This window comes from Sebastes umbrosus, chromosome 19 (genome assembly GCF_015220745.1).
Source record: "Sebastes umbrosus isolate fSebUmb1 chromosome 19, fSebUmb1.pri, whole genome shotgun sequence".
NCBI lineage: Eukaryota > Metazoa > Chordata > Actinopteri > Perciformes > Sebastidae > Sebastes > Sebastes umbrosus.
The window spans coordinates 11,745,872-11,765,258 of NC_051287.1; the positions used below are offsets into that span (position 1 = coordinate 11,745,872).

The following is a 19,387-nucleotide window of genomic DNA, read 5'->3' on the forward strand; positions in this document are numbered from 1 at the left end:
AGAAAATTATTGTTTGTGCAGAAATGGCATTAATAGCCTACTACAGAACTCAGATGTAAGCAAATACAACAAACAGCTTAAGGAAATTATTTGGATATTCTGCACCTATAAAACTTTGAAATACCCCACTGTTATTCAACTTTTTGTGTTGTATCGACTCTTCATTATTAAATGATTCAACAAATGCTTCAGGACCCAAAGTAATGACTCACGAAATACACAGGGTGGAGGTGTTGGTTTTGTCTTAGTTCTGCTACAGTTGTGTCAGTGTAGAATATTTCTCAGATTTACTCAGATTTACCAAATTGAACTATCCCCTGGTTTATGTCATGGCTGTTCAAAATGCACCTTTGAATGTGTCGCCTTTGTTGAGTGTCAGCCTAGGCTTTTTCAGTTTGTGCACAGAAAACTTTTTTTACATTGGTGGTTCATTATTGGGTGGGCAGCTTTTCTTTCGTAAAGCTCTTTGTGATGAAGGGGTTGAGAAACCTGACCTGACTTGACACAAAAGATTGTGTTTTTACAGCAGCTATGCAGCAACTGTAGGTTCATTCAACCAAAGACAATGTTATAGTGATGCTAGCTACAGATAAATTATAGGAATAAAACAAAATATGTGTGAATGATGCATTGATGAAATGCATTAGAGAAAAAAAAAGAACCATCAAATGAGAATTAAAAGACAATTTAGAAACTAAGAAATCAGTGATCTAGTGTGTGTTGCAGAAACAATAAGATAAGTCATAAAATTGTAAATTAGTCACCATTCACATTCAGTTAAATATAAAAAATACATTTGAAAAAGCACATTATAAATTAATATAATAACTAATTATCAAGCCACATGTAAAATAACAAAAACAGCAGCTATCTTAAAAAAAAGTCACGAAGCAGCTTAAAATTTTCATTTTACAAAAAGTTACAGTTTTTTTTTTTCAATTTACTATTTATTTATTTATTTACTTACTTATTTATTCATTTATTTATTTGTACTTTATTATGAAAACATACATTGATTTTTTTTTTTTAATTATTTACATTTTATTCTCAGTTTTTCCAGGTTTGTTTCATTTCTCTGTGCAATAATTATACAATTATCTGACGGACACTTTGTGCAATAATCTGGCAAAAATGTCATCTCATCAATATACACATTGAATTTTTATATTGTATTACCTTTTATATTTTTTATATTTATATTTCACTTTTTATTGTATTATCTTTTCATTAGCATCTATGGGATTGTCACAATCTAATTTCGTTGTACAATATTTTACAATACAATAATGTACATTATGTACATTAATTTATTATGAAAATATAGTTTACACAAAAAAAGTTACAGGTGTCTGGTCTGCTTTAGAGACTGTTGACGTCACCTGTCTCTTCCTCCAACCTGTCCCTCTCAGCGATTGGTCGGCTTTACTTTATAGGCCCCGCCCCCAGCTTGGTCCTGTATTCTGATTGGACGCCTCAGACGCCAGTAACAGGTGCCTCGGCCCAGCCTCTCTGTGTCGGTGCCTTCAGGTTGTTTGTCCGTCAGTCTGAAACAAAACCTGTGATGAGACTTTTAATAATGGCGTGGCCGTGGCGGGGGGCTGCAGCTCTCTGCCCGAGTCCAGCATCAGAAAACCACCTGTAAAACATCGACTTTGGAGCTTATACAGCCATTTGAAAAGTGATTTAATGATACCTGACAGAGTATAAATCTCCGCTGAGAGCCAGCTCTGCAAAAACTGTGTGAAACTATACTGGACTAGTCGCTGGAAGGAAGCGCTTTCTTTGCCATGTCGTTACTGTGTGTCAGAGGTAAGTTGTACTTTTCTTTTTAGGTTAGAAAACACATTATATGTAAGTTTTTTACACGTAAAATCTGAGTTTTGTCGAATTCAATCTGATAATGTCAATGAAATCTTGCAGAGCAGGTTTTTTTCTGACAGCACGCATCCATCCATCCCCCTCAGGGAGCACAAAAGTCTAGTAGTAGCCTACATTTGTCCTGTTGTGATTTATTTATTTTTTTAAACCCAGACTCTTTATTAGGATAATGAAAAACATTAATCATATTTGAGGTTGTTTCCCTAACTATAATACAGCTCTATTTATAGGAGCCTTTCATAGTCTACTACACCAGCTGTTGCAGCCTCACAGAACCACCACTGACCTATTAACTGTGAGATATCACAACAACAAACAGTAGCTATGAGTATAACTTATGATCAGTTTATGATTATTATTTTCTTTAAATTTAATTATCTTTTCCTATAAAATGGCCCCATCTTGTTCCCCATGGTTTTGTTTTTTCTTATATACCTACATTTAAGTAGCAGTAGGAACCATTAGGCTAAGTATATTATTACAGTAAAATACAGTTCAAATTAAAAAAAAAATCAGTTCAAAGAGTGTGACAGAGAAATTGAAAAATGTGTGCATAAATGCCATAAAAAGCTTACTACAGAACTCAGATGTAGTGTATTTTATTTGGGAAAACTTTAAAGGAGGGTAAAAGGAAAAACACAAACCAATATTTAAGTTTCCTTAATTGTTTGTTATTATAGAGGCATTTGTTCATTATTGAAGAGGCATTTGTTCATTATTATTATTAAGAAGGCATTTTATTTTATATTATTATGTGGATGGGAACTGTTTTTCAGTCTTCTGACTGAACAACTAAAGTCTGGGGAACTCAGTACCGCCACAAGCAAATACAACAGACAGTTTATGGAAATTATTTGGATTTTCTGCACCTATACAACTTTGAAATACCCACTGTTATTCAAGTTTTTGTATTGTATCGACTCCTTCCATTATTAAATGATTCGATAAATGCTTCAGGACCCAATGTAATTTTTACTTAATTATGCTTAAATCACACGTAAAGTAATATTAATGGAAGATGGTGTAGCCTATTTTTTTATTTTATTTTGAATGACAAAGATATTAAGGATGAATAAATGATAATGATAAAAGCAATTGTTGTCTTTGACTAAAACTGATAGCAGTGCCCTGGTTAAGGTAATTTTTTTGGTCAACACTGTTGAGTTCAGTGGATGACTAAATGACTTTTACTATCTCCTCAATGTTTTCTTCCCAACATTTTTAGTGTATAGATAGACAAAAAAATGTTTTATCATTCAGAGGTCCATATTGGAAAAATAAAATTGTTTATTATGAGTTATATCTCCCCAAAAAAATATATGGTGGGTTAATACCAAAAAGAAGTTGGATGATCCCTGCCTGCCCTAGCATCCTTTACAGCAGCAAAGCACATTATGCAATACCCTATTCTGTGCCAACAAGAGGGGGGGGGGGGCAGAAAATCCTGCCACAAGCTCAAAACAGAGCTGCAGTCTTCTTTCATTTAAACCACACATATATGCACATCTGTAATGATGTGCATATATGATTTTAAACAATGCATCATATGTCATATAAAGTTTGGCATACAATTTGGCATTTAAAATGAGGGCTTTAATCATAGGAAAACCTTTTTTCTTTGTCTTTTCCTCTTCTTCTTTTCCTTTTTTGTAAATAAGGATAATATCTATTTTAAACAAGTCTTGTTAACTGCATTGTGCAGAGCGTTGAAATACTTCTTTAAAACTTTTTTTTTAGTTTTAACATTTATTATTCTGAAGATGCCAATCAAATATATGTGTTTTGGTATGTGATATTGAAAATTGGAATATGGAAAAATATGGAAAGTGTGCATGGCAGCATCATTTCCTTGTATAGTTATCTCAAATATCTGTCCAGTTGTGTTCTCTGTGATAAATGGAGGCAGGATATACTGACCATAACAATAAATACATCACACTGAAATTAGAGATGCACCCATCCGACTTTTCAGTCCCGACACGGATAGCGATATCTGGGCTTTGGGTATCGGCTGATACCGAGTGCCGATCCGATACCAGTGTTCGATTAATAAGCTGTATGCCTCAATGTGTGGAAGTGACTGGGGTCATTCTTTTATGTGTAAGGCAACATCAGCCTTGACTTCTATATTGCTTTTCTAACTTTGTAAAACAAAATGTGACAATAAATACATTGTTATAAATTTACTGAATTGATATTTATTATTAAAATAAAAAAACGTATACCAGCAACTTGGTAAAAAATCTTAAAAATTAACAGAAATTACAATTCAAGTGTAAACCCTTTTAATACAGAAACAAATTGCTCAAAATTTAAACAGAAATTAAATTCAAGTATATAATGTATATGATATATCAACATAGAATTGAATATAATTGCTCAAGTTGTGTGCCCGCTTATCAAAGAATAGCCAGTTTTATGAGTTAACAGTGTATTTATACTTGTCAGTCCCTTCTCTGATCTATAGTACCTGTGGTGGTTTGATTAGCATCTTTTGTGATTTTGTGTCAAATTGAAATGATGCGAGAAATATCATCGAGCATTTGGGTCAAAACGTGAACTTTTGTTTGATTGGTCAGAGGACTTGAGATCAGAGTGGACTTCAAGCAGAAACTGCTATTAAACTTATAGGCTACTGGGGTTTGCAACTTGTTTTTTGTCTCAAAGCAGAGAGTATGTTCCTCCCTCTTCTCATCCTATCACTTGAAACAAAATTCAGCTTGAAACCAGCATCCATAAGTCCTGTTGACAAAGGAGAAGGAGGTGAATACACTGCAGAAAAAAAGGTTTTGAGTGCATTTTGTCTTAACGCCCTTTAGTCTGACTGTTCTCTTGCTTTTTACTAGCTTATATTATTATTGCTAGTATGATCTTACCTGCAGGTAATAGCCACAAGCCAGACACAAGCCAGTATTGAGTCAGAAATAAATGGTACTGTACACTCCCTGAGAGATCCTGAACATTTCTGAAAATCGAGTGTTTGGCAGACTGAGGCTTTGTATGTAAATCCCATGTCTGATCCTATTTTGTCTAATTATTGTAATTTGCGTGTTGAAAGCTCCAAATTGTGGCTGTAAGTAGTTCTTATTATGCATTTTGTGCCTGGCATGTATGAGTAAATCACTGACATTTTATCCCCCCATCTTTTGAATTTAAATTTCCGATTGAACATACAGTCAGGACTTCATATGCACCCAAATCCCTAAGTATTCTTCTAGGCAAACACCTTCTGTCATGATCTTAAGTTTCTTTATTGTCTGTGCAAATGCTATCCACGTCACTGTTGAGGAAGAGAAAAACCAATATGCAGAGCAGGAGTCCTCCCTGTTGAAGTAGCATAAACCTAGCGTAGCAGTGAGTGTTTTTTCTCACACATCAGCAGCTGATTTTCACTTGTCTCTACTTTTTTATCCCAACGCTTTGACATGCTGCTCTGATTGATTACTAGGAGTCAAATAAACGATGGGATTGCTTCTTTTAATATCACTTCATTTCTTTGCCGTGGAACGTGGTTTCTTGCCGGGCAGTTGGGATGGTGATAAAAAAGCGCTCAGCCACTTTGTGTTAACTGTGCCACTAACTGGGGGGCTCTACCTTCAACATGATTGACAAGCCCTCAGGGCAGCTCTACTTCTTCGTCCTCTCATTGCACATCTCACCTTTAAACATTATCGTCAGTCATTAAATATGTGGCCTTTGTTGTGTGATGTAGCGCGGCAGCTCGTTTTCCCTGATACCTAATATTATATTTCATAAAAAATGCTAGAGGAAGCATTCTTTTATTTCAGGCTAGGCGTGGTGCCTCCAATATAAAAGGCCGCAGGAAACCTTGGTATTTATATGAACTATTTAAAAGTTCTATTAAGACTGACCGCACATATGTGGCACAAAAAGAGACTGCTTCGATCAATGTCATCTTGCAGCAAGAAACGCCACAACTTTTTGGATGTGTGGAAAACATAAAATCCAAAAGAAAATCAGTTTTAACCTGTCTGCTCCTTCTGACAAAAAAAAGAAAAGAAAAATCAAAGTATTTTTCTGTGAAAACAATGAGCCTCTGAAGGGATTCGGGCATCAATACACCAAGCTGGGAAAGAGAAAGGATCCTCGCAGGAAAAAGGTCACAAAGAGGCAAGTCAGCTTGTGCCCACTTACTTCAGAAAGTTCAGCCCGACGGCTCTGGCAATCAAGACTTATTGTACTACATGGGGCCTTTTCACTGTCCATTTATTGATTTCTGCTATGGCAAACAGCTGGTAGGAGTTATGCAGCCCATAGATAACAGAGAAAAGGGTGCTTGGATAGGGGGGTTCTGTGATTAGCCGATGTTGTGACTCATCCCTTGATAGCACGGCTCGACAATGTTGCCTATTTATTGGGAGTCGAGATGCTTCATCTCCATGGCGATGTCTTTACACAACAGATAAGTGGTTGCCCTTACAAGTGGACATGTGTGGGAGACTCCTGCTGTGGATCAGGACAGGGCTGACTGGACTCACATGGATGGACCCCATGATGCTGCAGTATTGGAGTTGTAACAGATTCAGACACGTGATCACTTTAGTGACAGAATACCTGGTGTTTTTTCTGACACTAGAGGGTGGTTAGTGGTTAAGTAAGAGCTCTTGCTCAGCTATTAGATGGCAGCTTTTGTGGTAAAAGGTTGGTATTGGTGTTAAGGACTCAATATGGTCTCCTGCAAGTTTTTGAGGGAAGTGGTTGTGGATGGAGGAGATGGCGATGTTTACTTTGTTGTCCATCACCTAGTGTGTCATGCAGTGACGTGCAGCTGTGCTGGAAGTAGGGCTGGGCGGAAAAAAATCAATTCACCAATGCAATTTGGTTTGTTTAATGCCAGAATCGATATATTTGCTTCATTTGCAGTCTATGCGGAGGTAGAAGAAAGTTACCGCTTTTATTTTTGTAGTCTGAGTAACGTGAAGTCATATCAAACCAAAACAAACCACAGCCAGCCGAAACGAGAAAGTAGAAAACGGCGGAAGGTCCCCGTGGATACGTCCTGCACCGTTACATTTTAAATCCAACTTGGCAAACACCACACATACAATAAAGTATAGAAACACTTTGGGTTTCACACATTGCAGGAAAAGCAGAGCTAGATATCATGGATAAAGCTGTATGCAATCACAATACTTAAAAATCATAATACATATCAAATTGGGAGATAGATGTATTGTCCCAGCCCTAGCTGGAAAGTGATAGGGTGTGGGACATTTAAGCAATACAGCGATTAGATTTTCTAAATGGTAGGTCAATGCGGGTTACGTTACGTAAATGTTTGTCTTCAGTCTGGTATGTTAAGTCTTGTTTGGTGCTGGTATAAACTGTCTCCATGCTTCCTACGTTGGTCCCAGTCACGTTTTTATTGCCGGCTGAACAGTGTCCACACAGGATGTTGAGCATGTTTCATGCATCATCACGTCCTTTGTATTCTGATTCTTCTGTTGACACACGGTCAAATTAGTTTTTCCTCCTCAATTGAAAACCGTGATGTAGCTTTTCTTTGTCCTGGCACACACACTCCAGTCATTCAAGTGTTCAAGCCGTCGGATTAAAAACTTATCACTGAACTGCATCAACACTGCCTGCTTGACTTTGGCTCAGCAGCTCGACTGAGTAGTTGAGGAGATATTACAGGAAAATGATTTAATAAAAGATGAGAAACGGAGGCCCTGCAGGACTAGAAATGATAGAAAAGCAGGCAGATTGGTTGAGTGTAGCGAGCAGCAGAGTAGTGGAATTATGAGAGAAAGAGGCAGAGAGAGCGCTTAGAGATTGTGGGAGTAATCCCCTGGCCATCTGTTGCTCTCTCTCTCTCTCTCTCTCTCTCTCTCCCTCTTACACTGGCCCCACCTGATCAGATCCAACAGCCGGCACAAAACGGAAGCACACCACAGTAGTAGATCCTGGCGTCACTTCCTGTTTCCTTTACTTTCCTGATTTCTTGCCTGACCTTCCACTGATGATGTCCTTTATTTGGAACATCCACACTTTAGTCAGTTTTTTTAAAGGTCCCGGAAAACCTGTTTTCTCAATCGATTTCTTAATGTGTGTGATGCATATTTAAAACAAATAAAATAAAATATAAATATGGTCACTTTTGTCGAAATATTAATTGGAAACATTTACCTTTATTGCACATTTTGTAGCAAATGTGCACCATGTGATTATTAAGCCAAACGAATCCAGTTTATCTAAGTAGTCAGACGGCTAACTAACAACTACAAAGGTGTAAATACATTAGGTATGGTGGAAAGGCCAACATTTACTCTTTCCTATGCAAAGTCAAACAATCAAAGTAGACCTTTTTGTGAACTACATAAAGCTTGTTATATTTTGTCTTTTGGTGTAGTGATGTCATTATCTATGTGACTCCACGTTTGATCCACTACAGCTTTTCCACAGCAGACATTTTGACTCAAAGGAGGCTAAATAAAGCTCCAAACTTAAACTAAATTTTGGCGAGGAAAAACTGTCATGGCCATTTTCAAAGGGGTCCCTTGACCTCTGACTTCAAGATATGTGAATGAAAATGGGTTCTATGGGTACCCACGAGTCTCCCTTTTACAGACATGCCCACTTTATGATAATCACATGCAGTTTGGGGCAAGTCATAGTCAAGTCAGCACACTGACACACTGACAGCTGTTGTTGCCTGTTGGGCTGCAGTTTGCCATGTTATTATTTGAGCATATTTTATTTTGCTAAATGCAGTACCTGTGAGGGTTTCTGGACAATATTTGTCATTGTTTTGTGTTGTTAATTGATTTCCAATAATAAATATATTCATACGTTTGAATAAAGCAAGCATGTTTGCCCGCTCCCATGTTGATAAGAATATTAAATACTTGACAAATCTCCCTTTAAGGTACAATTTGAACAGATTAAAAAATGTGTGATTAATTTGCGTTTAATCACAATTAACTATTTTAAACGATTGACAACCCTAGTTTTTTCCTAAGATCTCTGCTTATATTATTTTTGTTTTAATGGCTAAAGGGCTATTTATAAATTGATGTTATTCACTACATGTCTAAAGTTGAACCACCAAGGAGTGCTCAGAATCAGCTGACCAAAACATGCACTTGCTTAAATATAATTGAATCAAATTACAGACATAAAAATCACAAGAAAACTCCGAGGCACTCTCTATTTAAACAATTAAAATGTCTTATTGTAATGGCGTAGTCATGTTAGACCTAAAAACAAACTCCAACGCGGTTCAGCGTCAAGCCTTCGTCAGGGAATCAAAGTTGCATCCATATTCAGAAAAAAGAAAAGCATAGTGGGATAAGAAAGAAGGATAGAAAAAGGCAGTGGGTTGATCGGGTCATTGTGCAACTAGCCCTGCATGCCAAATAGTGAGCTAAATGGCCTCTAAAGCCATGAAGGGCCCAGGACAGAAAACGATAAGCATCAGTTTCCACCATAACGGCCCCCTGGTTTATTGCCCTCTGCTCTGTGTACCACAGCCCTGAATAACATCATGCAATTTAGGACATATAAGGCCACTGTGTCAGCTCATTTGCCCCAGTGACAAACGGCTGAAAAGCCTAAGTAGAAAGCCAAAAAAAGTAACACATTTCCACTGCTCCCTTTCCGCTTCATAGTGAGGTATGTACAGGAAACAGACAGGAAACCCTTTTGGAAGAAGTGACGAGTTTTTTCCTCCCTTGTGATAACAAAGTTCCTTTTTTCCCCACCGTTATCCTAAAAGACAACACTGGGGGAAAAAATTGTACTGTAATTTTTGTGGATGTTTTGTGGCTAAAATTGATGTTTCAAGAAAACAAATACTTCTCTCTGCTGCATAGTGGTTTTAATGTGCACAGAGAGAAAAACAGGGGGATGTGACATGAAAATATGAAAGCTTCATTTGTGCCTCCATCATTCCGTCCTGCCCATCTGCCATCTCGGGCTCGAAAAGCTTTAGTAGTTTATATGCCTGAACACATAACCCTGCCACAGCAATCACAATTAATCCCCTCCAAAGCGCTCCACAATCCCATAAACGTTATTGTATGCATCAAGGGGTTAAAGATGGGCTAAAAATAAATCAAAATACACCACAAGCATGTTTAAATATTTCTTTTTTTCTTTCTTTTTTTTTTAAAGCTTTAGGAAATAGCTGCTGTTGCCACACTTTTACTTTTTTTATTATTATTATTATTATGTGTTATCTTAATACCCATCTGCCCTGGCCCACTTTTGCCATTGTTTTTTGTGTGTTTGTTTACCAGCTGTTGTGTTTTGTGATACAGCTGTCTGGGCTTATGCTTCTTGATTATATTAGTTTACTCTAGTTATATAAGATATTTTACAAATCAAATACAGTTATTATTATTTATTATTATTATAATTAAATATTTTTCAGCTCTGATAAAATGTGGGTATCAGTCTTTAGTATATTATTTTCCACTTGTATCATGTAAAAGCTCTTACTCAATACAAGGTTCATATTATATCTTGATGACGAATATTCCAATGCACGTGTTATAATATCAAAAGTATATTTTTAGCAAAGCCGAGCTGTCTTGTGTCTCTTTGTCAGAATATGAACTTTCCAAAGCTATTTTGATGGAGATGCATGAAGAAAATATGATTGATGTCAGAACAAATATGATCATGGAAATCTAAATATTTCACTTATAAGCTCTAGCAGGGACGCAGTGATATCGGGCCGATACTGACTCCAATAGTTGGATTGGGTATCGGTGACAATGCATTTTATTAGAACAGATTGTGTATCAGCAGAATAAGTTAAGATCAATTCTTTAATGACAGTTAATATGGAAGAGTAAAGGTTAAAAAAATATAATGGGGAAATGGAAATGAGGCATTTTCTATGATAATATCATGGGTGATGATCATGAAGCCGCCAAATCAGGCATGGCGACATATGAATTCAATGAAAACATTGGCTGTTTTTGTTTTTTCAATAACATTTTGACGCAAAGCTGCCCTCCAAAACAAATGGCTCATCCATTTTGATCAAGCTGCACATGATGAGTTTTCCTGCTTTTGCGGACGTCAACATCGTGAGGCTGTCCGTGTGTTTGTGTGATTCTGGTGTCATGAGTCATTGACTCATGGCTTGTCTGCATATAAATGAATATGTCAGGCTTCAATAACATGAGATCCTGTCCACTTTTCATTACTCATGCCCAGATATGTTCCCATGTCTGACTTGTTTTTCCACTGTACTTAACATCATAATAGATTTTTTTTCTTTTGTTGTTCATGAACTCATAAAGTCCTGCTGAAGAATTACATCGCATTTAGGTCGGTTCCAAATAAGCTGATTTAAATCTGTTTTCCAATTAGCCTAATCTTTCTTTCTGTTTTGTGTTGCAGTGAAAAAAGCCAAGCTCCAAGGACCTCCAGGTGAGTACTTTGTTATTCACAAACCTTTTACTTTGTTTTTGTACAGTTACCGTATTTGTCTCCCATCGTCCAAATGTTTCATGTTCCATTTTTAAACATGAACACTGTCTGAGTCCTCATTGAGTTTGGAGAAAAGGAAGCTGTAAAGCTGCAGATCATGTTCTCAATTTCTTGGGAGTAATTCTGTGGCTCCTGTGGGATTAAGGTGCAAGGAGCATATCTATTGCCTCTCATCGGCTTTCAACATGGCGACACGGCTGAGCCAGCGGTGCCAACAGTGCAAACCACGGCAACAGTGCTGACAGAGCTAACAGTGTTAACCCGGGTGTTCGGTGCTACGCTTCCGCAACTACACCGCCGGTCGGGACGGCGTTATCAGCTTTAACCGCCGTATGAGAGCAGTGGGAGCTAGCCATGCTCACATGCACTAAAAGGCACCCACAGCCGGCCCGGCTATGTAAACAAAGCACAGCGAAGCTCTGGTTACAACTTCATTGTCTGCTCAGGTAGACATTTCTCCTCTATATCTTTACATAGAAAATAGTTGTTTTCTGCTATATTAATGCTCTGAATAGATAACCTTTTAATGTTGTTTTAAGACATATGTCCATTGCAGGCTGTTCTGATACACCGTTTGTAGCTATACCTACGAAGAGTAATGCACTGTAATTTTTATATATCCCACAAAATCAATTTGTATTTAATCCACGTGTGAACCAGGAAGTATAAAGAGGGACAAATGCCGCATAGGGAGGAGGTCGGGGTGGATCAAAAAACACCTGACTTTCACCCAGGAGACTGCTGTGCATACCTCGTGTGAAACCAGAAGTCAACATTGATTTATTTGTCACGCAACTTCTGTACTTAGTTACACCACTTCTGGTGTTATTTTAACACAAACCATGATCATTTCCTAAACCTAACTAAGTAGTTTTGTTGCCTAAACCAACCAAGCTGTTTCTTGCGAAGTTTAGTTTCAAAAGACTGGAGCCGAAATTGACACGTGCGTCACGTGTTGCTGGACATTCGATGGAAAACGCACAAAAATTAGGAACAACTTTTCGTAAGATGTTGTTGTATGACGATGGTTGGTTCAATGATAACATCTACAACTCTCTCACCCAGTGTTGAGCTGCATGGAAATTTACAAACCCCCAGTAATGCGGCCATTTGCAGTGTTTAGAGCCAGACTGCTAAACAGTTCACCTGACTAAATACCTATTATCTTAATTGTATTTGGAAATATGCCCCATGCCCTCATTTTCTCATGTAGGTTAATCTTTAAAATTCTGGCAAGTCACTGAAAGCTAGGGTTGATTCTGCATTATGCAAACCAGTGTCCTTCTACGGCAGGCCGTTGCACAGGTGAGTCTAGATCATTGGCTGCTAAATCCAAATCCCCACGCTCTCCACCTAAGCAAATCCCTCTAGTGTTCAGCCTCACGCCTTCCTTTAAGCCCTGTGACGTTTTTGGAAAGAGCAGGCAGCAGCACAGACAGAAAGTCACCGCGGCTTTGGATCAGCGGCCCGTGACATTTTACTCTCCTTCTCAGTCCCCGACTGACCCAGTGTTTGCTGAGGATAATTGCTAAAGTTAATTAGGCAGCAGGTCTCTACATTTGGCCAGTGTGTCTTTTTCTTAGTCCCTCCTCCTTCACCTTTGGGAAAACAAAGTGATTTTTTGTTTAGGTGCCTTCATTGTGTCACAAGCAGCTCTGTTACACTGAGGTATTGGTTTTAGATTGTCAGCCTATGGCTTTCTCTGTCTGTCTCTCTGCCCCTCCACCCCCCTCCCAAACCACATGCGACACCTGTCCCAGAGTAAACATCAGGGAAATTCAGTTAAGCCTGTCGTCTCCCTTAGGCGAAATGTAAACATCAGTCACTTTTTTTGCTACAGGGCTAAGAAAGATTTGTCAAGTACACTCTGTTGTGATATTTAGAACACCAAAGGTTATGTCCATATTGTAAATTAGTGCAAATATGTAATTGTTTTGCATAATCTACAGTAGAGTGCAGTGAAAAGGGCACTGTGTGAATGAGAGCCAGTCTGGGGCCGCCTTGTTGCAGTGCTTTTTTTGTAATCTCAACATTTATTAGAGGCCATTTTTCAGAAATGGTAAATGACGTAAAGACCGGCAAGTTTACATCATGATGTACTGGTGTTGTCAGCTTGTTATGGTTAAATCAGCAGAATCTGCAATCAAATTTGGTAGTGGATTCCTAAATCATTCTGGTTATAGATGTTTGCAGAATTAGGCATTCTCATGACAGATACTTCTCATGATTTCAATACAGTGTGTACGCTCTAATTTAAAAATTTCAACTTAAAGGAACAGTGTGCAACATTTCGGGGGATCTATTAGCAGAAAATGGAATATAATATTCGTAAGTTTTCATTATATAATCACCTGAATCTTCTGTTTTCTGTTTCCGTTAGCTTAGAATGTTTACGCATTAACGCAACTTTCCAATAACAACTATATATATATATACATTTCGCATAAAGCAGGCATATTTGTCCACTCCCATGTTGATAAGAGTATTAAATACTTTACAAATCTCCATTTAAGGTACGTTTTGAACAGATAAAAAATGTGTGATTAATTTGCGATTAATGTAATTTAACTATGGACAATGCGATTATTTGCGATTAAATATTTTAATCGATTGACAGCCATAGTATTAATATTGTGATATTGATATTACAGCCTTAATAGTGGCAACCTGCTCAATCAGGTCTTTTAAGGAAATGTGTGTCACCAAGCAAGAATATCCTCTTCCAAACACAAATCATTGCGCCAAATACAGTACCTGAGGTAATAACCAGTTTAACAAACAGCAAAGTAAGGAAAACAGACTGACGTAAATTATGACTTCAATGTTTGGCATAATGAAAGTTTGATGATGATATTGAAATAGAGCCTGAATATGATTATATTATTATAATATAAAAGTAAGACATTTTTGTCTCATCATTGTACAAAGCATGATTTTGGCACATTTTGCACTTAACAGATTGCACTATAATGTATTGGCATGCTGCAAATAGAATCAATTGCACATCTAAGCTGCATATTCTGCTGTGAATAATCTGTGAAAGAACAGCCTCTGTCTGGGACTGGCTCCTTTGTCTGTTTATTCAGGTTTATGGAATGGAATTACTTAACATGATATGGTTATTTATTATTCCTCTCTGCTCATGATAACCCTCACTTGATCCACACAGGGAGACGTGTGATTTATTGGAAGAGCCCTCAAAGTTGACATAAGGCTGGTCTGGGATGTGTGTTTGCATTGTGCTTTCACCACACCTTCAGTTGGATGGCTTTTTAAGCCTTACTTGAACTCTTTTTATAATAAGTTGTTTGTGGAGAATACTGTGTATGTAGAACCGAAGGTGCCCTTGGATGGGCCGGCGGCTCGCTGCCTGACCTTCCACTGATTGCCACAGGAAACTGGGGATTGATAAGGGCTGTGTGTTGCTGGATTTGTGTGTTCGGTCTCTTGAGTGCATGTCTGCACGCATTTTCTGTCAGAATTTAGATTTAATTTCCCAAATATCAAGCTTTTCTTTCAACAATACTCTATTTACACATCCACGTTATAGGCTACTGTTCACATTGCGTTCAGTCCAGAACTCTGTGTACTGAAGATGGAGAAACTTCTCATGCGGTGGTTCCAACAAAAGTCTTCCAATGTCTTCTGTTACATGCAATATTGATGAGTGGTCTGAATTTGAAATGTCAGCCTTCCAACTGCCTGCGTTTCCTTGACTAATTTATTGAAAAAAGTCATCATCAATCAATAATGGATGAAGACGCATGACTGAGGGCTCAGGGGCGAGTGGGTGGTCCACAGGAAGTGACTACTGTCTCGAAACATGAACAGGACAAGTGGCCCGCATCCCACAAGTCCCTTCAACTGATGCCTCCTCTTTACAACCCACTCACTGACTGATGTGCTTTCACTATGTCACTGTGTGTAATGTGTGTGTTTGCACAGTGTGTGTGTGTGTGTGTAATGGAGAGAGAGAATGAGAGTATGTGCACACAGACGTGTGTGTGACGTCATGCATTTTAACACGTTAGAATGAGGTTAGGTATAGGCTTGATTTATGTGTTTTTATCTTGTGTGTGTGTGTGTGTGTGTGTGTGTGTGGTGCACCCTGACCAGGATATTGGCAGGTCCGATAATATTAGTCGCTATTGAATTATCATGGATATATCAGTAAGTATGAATATGTTGGCGAGAAAAGAAAATAAGAGGAATTTCAGAGCCAGAAATTGCAGTTTTATAGGCGGCATAAATTGCTGTTTTGTATCACGTATACATTTTTTTTCAGTACATAATGTACTTCATTATATTTACTTTAATATACTTTATATGGAAAAAGTAGGCAGGAGTGTAAACATGCTCAAAGTAATATTAATTAATTAATTAAATCACCACAGACTGTCTCAAGCGCTCCCACAGTTTGGCGGCACTGTTTAGATGCGCGTAAAAAACACAAACGGTAATGTAATGTGTGAGAGGTCAATTGATATTTACGAGATTGTTTATGTTTATTATTTTGGGTATTTCCTTCTGTTAACTGTTTTTTTTATTTGTTATCAGGGAGCCCACACTTTATTTTTGAGCTTAATTCACTTAACAGGTTAATTTGAAATTCATCTCTAGGCAGGTAATGTTTATATTCCAAAATGTACTTTATCCAACATGTTTTCCAGGATCCAGTGTTCATAAATTAGTAATTTATGCAGTATTAATGTTTGTGGATGTGTTGTATGGCTTCCGCCACCAGGTTGTGTGTGACGAAAGAGTGTTGAAGCACAAGTAGTAGAAGAAGAACAACTTCCTCCGTTGTTGTTGTATGTTGCAGTAGTTAGACTTCATTCTCTGCTCAGGTAGACATTACTCCTCTATATCTTTACATAGCAAATCGTTTTTGATGCTATATTAATGCTCTCGATATCGTATCGAGACTCTTTAACTGTTATTTCATTGATAATAAGACCTCTATCGCAACTTTTTATAAAGTTAAATTTGAGGGATCACTCCCTGTGTTTATACCTGACCTATCCAGTATGGGTCAGGCTTCAGTGTGCAGGCATATACTTAGTGTTTTTCCGGGCAGTTACCGCTGCTTTCTTCTCAACAGTGCAGATTGTATCAGCCACATTGTGGACAGCACCTGCCGTAAAGGGCCCACAGCCACTAAGTGGCTCTTATCTAATCCATACATCCTCTTCCCTTATCTCATCTCTTCTAATCATGGGAGCCGGCCCAAATGTGGCACAAGGCATGGACTATCTAATTAGGGAAAGGCTTGAGCATCCCCCAGGCTCCTTTTGTAATAAAGCCTGTGTTTTGTCCTACTGTCCTCCCGAGACACTAATTGGGCCTGTCTCCTTTCACTCATGGTGCTTGTGGGACGGACAATGCTTTCAGACAGCGTCACGTCCGATGGGTCACTCGGGGGGCTTTCAGTGCATCTTTTTGTTTTGGGGCCTAATTGAATCTTTATTTATGTTGTGTGTCAGAGGAATGTTGTCAGAATCCACCTGTGTCAACTGTTTATTGTCTCATTGTGTTATCTGGCTGCTGTGTTAACGGCTATGTGCAGAGTAAATGTTTCAATATGTTGCCGAGGTAACCAGGAAAATCTTTGTTTAGTGTGGTCAGGTGATCAGGAACAGCTGAAGCCTTGCTTTTATTTCCCATAGACCAGAAAGTGAAGTGTGTGTGTGTGTGTGTGTGTGTGTGTGCGCATACTGCACTGTACTCTATGTGTGTTAGGTTTGCCCATCGATATGTCATCCTCAAAAACAACATATTTTGTGTATTGTATGCTGAAATTTCAAGATAAATGCATCTAACTCATGTTTTTGTATATCTTGTGTGTCAGTTTTATCAGGTATAACCTATAATTATTTTACCATTTTTTTATTATGTCATGTATTTGAAAGCACTTTGTTGCTGTCGTTTGTAATATAGAGCTGAAGGATGATTCGATCAACGTATTAGTCGATCAACAGAAAATCAACTATTTTGATGATCAATGAATCGTTTGTCATTTTTCAAGCAAAAACATCAGGCCCATCTAGTTCCAGCTTGTCAATTGAGAGGATTTGCTGGTTTTCTTAGTCTTATGTGATAGTAAACTGAATATTTCGGGGCTCTGGATCATTGGTTTGATAAAACAAGCAATGGGAAGACCTCAGTTTGGGAAATTTTCCCTATTCTCTGACATTTTATAGACCAAACACCACTTTGTCACCACTTTTAGCTAACTATAAACTAAGCCTATGGCATTTTACACTGTCTTTCCATACTCATAGCTCTGCTACTCTTATTTTACTTGGTTTAAGTCACTGCATTTCCCAACAGAATAACACCTCGGTTGATTTGAGCCTGCATGCACTTTTCTTCAGCCTAAACATTGTTGAACCAGAGCGGCTGATATTGGTAGCGAGAGCAACAAGTTTAGGGACCGCCGAGAGTGTTTGAATGGCGTCTTTCTGCTCTGCAGTCCGTGCACACACATGGTGAAAAGCCTCGCCCAAGGTGAAACACGGAGATAAAAGGAGAGGAGAGAAACTCTTGTGACAGTAAATGACAGTAAAACGCATTAAAGACTCACACACTGAGCAGAAATGAAGCGAGTGCACATAAATTAGGTAAATAAAATATTTAGTTTCTTTCTTTTATGGGGGACGGGGAGTCCCCCTAAACTGTCCCTTTAATACCTCTGGATGCATTAGGCCATTCTGAGCAATTCTAATGCTAAGATCTTTTTAATCAAAGCAAATATTTAAATTAAAATACAATCATTTATTTCATAACCATTTTAATTGTGTTTTTAATGCAAATAACTACTATAGATGACGATAACAAAGTAAAAAATAACATTTCAAATTGTTGACAGTGGGAATGTAGTGCAACATGGAAGTGAAAGCAGCGCTCTGTTTATTTAAATGTGAATTTGCAATAAAAATATTTTGTCACCAAAATCTATGAATAATCGTGATAAATAATCGTGACGGCCATAATCGTGCAGCTCTATGTTGTAGTACTACGTTGTGATTAAGTAGCTTGATTTGTCAGGTATTTAATTCAGTGAATCAGCCAAAAACAGACATCCCCATCTGGTTATTTCATCTATATACAGTTTACAATTGAAATTCTCAAAAATGTACTAAATCATACTATATATTGATATCACAGTATGAAGTTACATATAATGTGAGAGAATATTTTATCCATATTGCCCATCTCAGTCGGTCCTATAGCCCACATTCAAGCCCAGCATTTCAATGTGCTGTTCCTCCAGCTCTTCCAGCTGCTCTTGTGCCCAGGTTGGGTTTATGCCGCTAGATAGGGGGAGTCGAAGGCAGGACCACCGGTGGTGCAGCGCTGGTATCTACCAGAGCACATCAGCAGGCACGTGTCGACGCTCCCTCGCCCTACTGCGGGAAATGAAAAGTGGGGCCGTCTAATCCCCCTCCACCCTCTCTGAGCCCTCACCCCGCCCAGCGCTGACAGCTGGTGCAGACGGTTGTTGTGGCTCTGCTGACCGACACCGCTGGCCAAGAGGGAGGATGATGGAGAGATCGCTGGGTGTGAAAGTTGTCTACACAGACTGACAGATAATCACATGACTCCATGTCTTAACTGACAGTTTCAAAACCCCAACAGAGTCCCAGCAGCAGATCATTTACTACAAAAATGGCCAGCTGTCATGTTTAGGCTCTGTTTGTACAGGCTGCCGTCACCTTTGACCCTGACTGAATTTCAATTTTAATCTTGACAGTATCAGAGCTGACAGAGACCTTTTCTGCAGCAGTAACAGGTCAGGAGTGACTTCCACTCCGTTACATTATCAGCAGACCTTCTTCCTCTGTTACATACTGTATGTTTGGAGGGCAGTTATTAAGAGTAATTTCAAGAGAAGCTGTAATTCACAGAGCTATAACTGGCAGTTAGATCCTGCTGCATGGGTCTGTTGCATCCTCTCTCTGGAGATTAACAGGGTCAGTTTGCTGCCCTGGCCTGGCCTGGCTTGACTTGGCTTGGCTTGACATTGTGGGGGGGAGGAGACTTA

At 38.4% G+C, this 19,387-nt stretch overlaps 1 protein-coding gene across 4 annotated transcripts in view; it reads left to right on the top strand.

The window, feature by feature from the left end:
- Window positions 1–1,489: 1,489 nt before the first annotated feature.
- LOC119478296 (protein unc-13 homolog B-like) overlaps window positions 1,490–19,387 on the top strand; it is a 76,811-nt gene continuing 58,913 nt past the window's right edge. For 2 of the 4 annotated variants that reach the window (XM_037752938.1, XM_037752939.1), the window contains exons 1-2: window positions 1,490–1,809; window positions 11,254–11,283. In XM_037752938.1, the coding sequence (XP_037608866.1) occupies window positions 1,788–1,809; window positions 11,254–11,283 (52 nt within the window). In that variant the 5' untranslated portion in view covers window positions 1,490–1,787. The remainder of the gene's footprint in view (window positions 1,810–11,253; window positions 11,284–19,387) is intronic. The other 2 variants (XM_037752940.1, XM_037752941.1) reach the window with 1 other exon arrangement.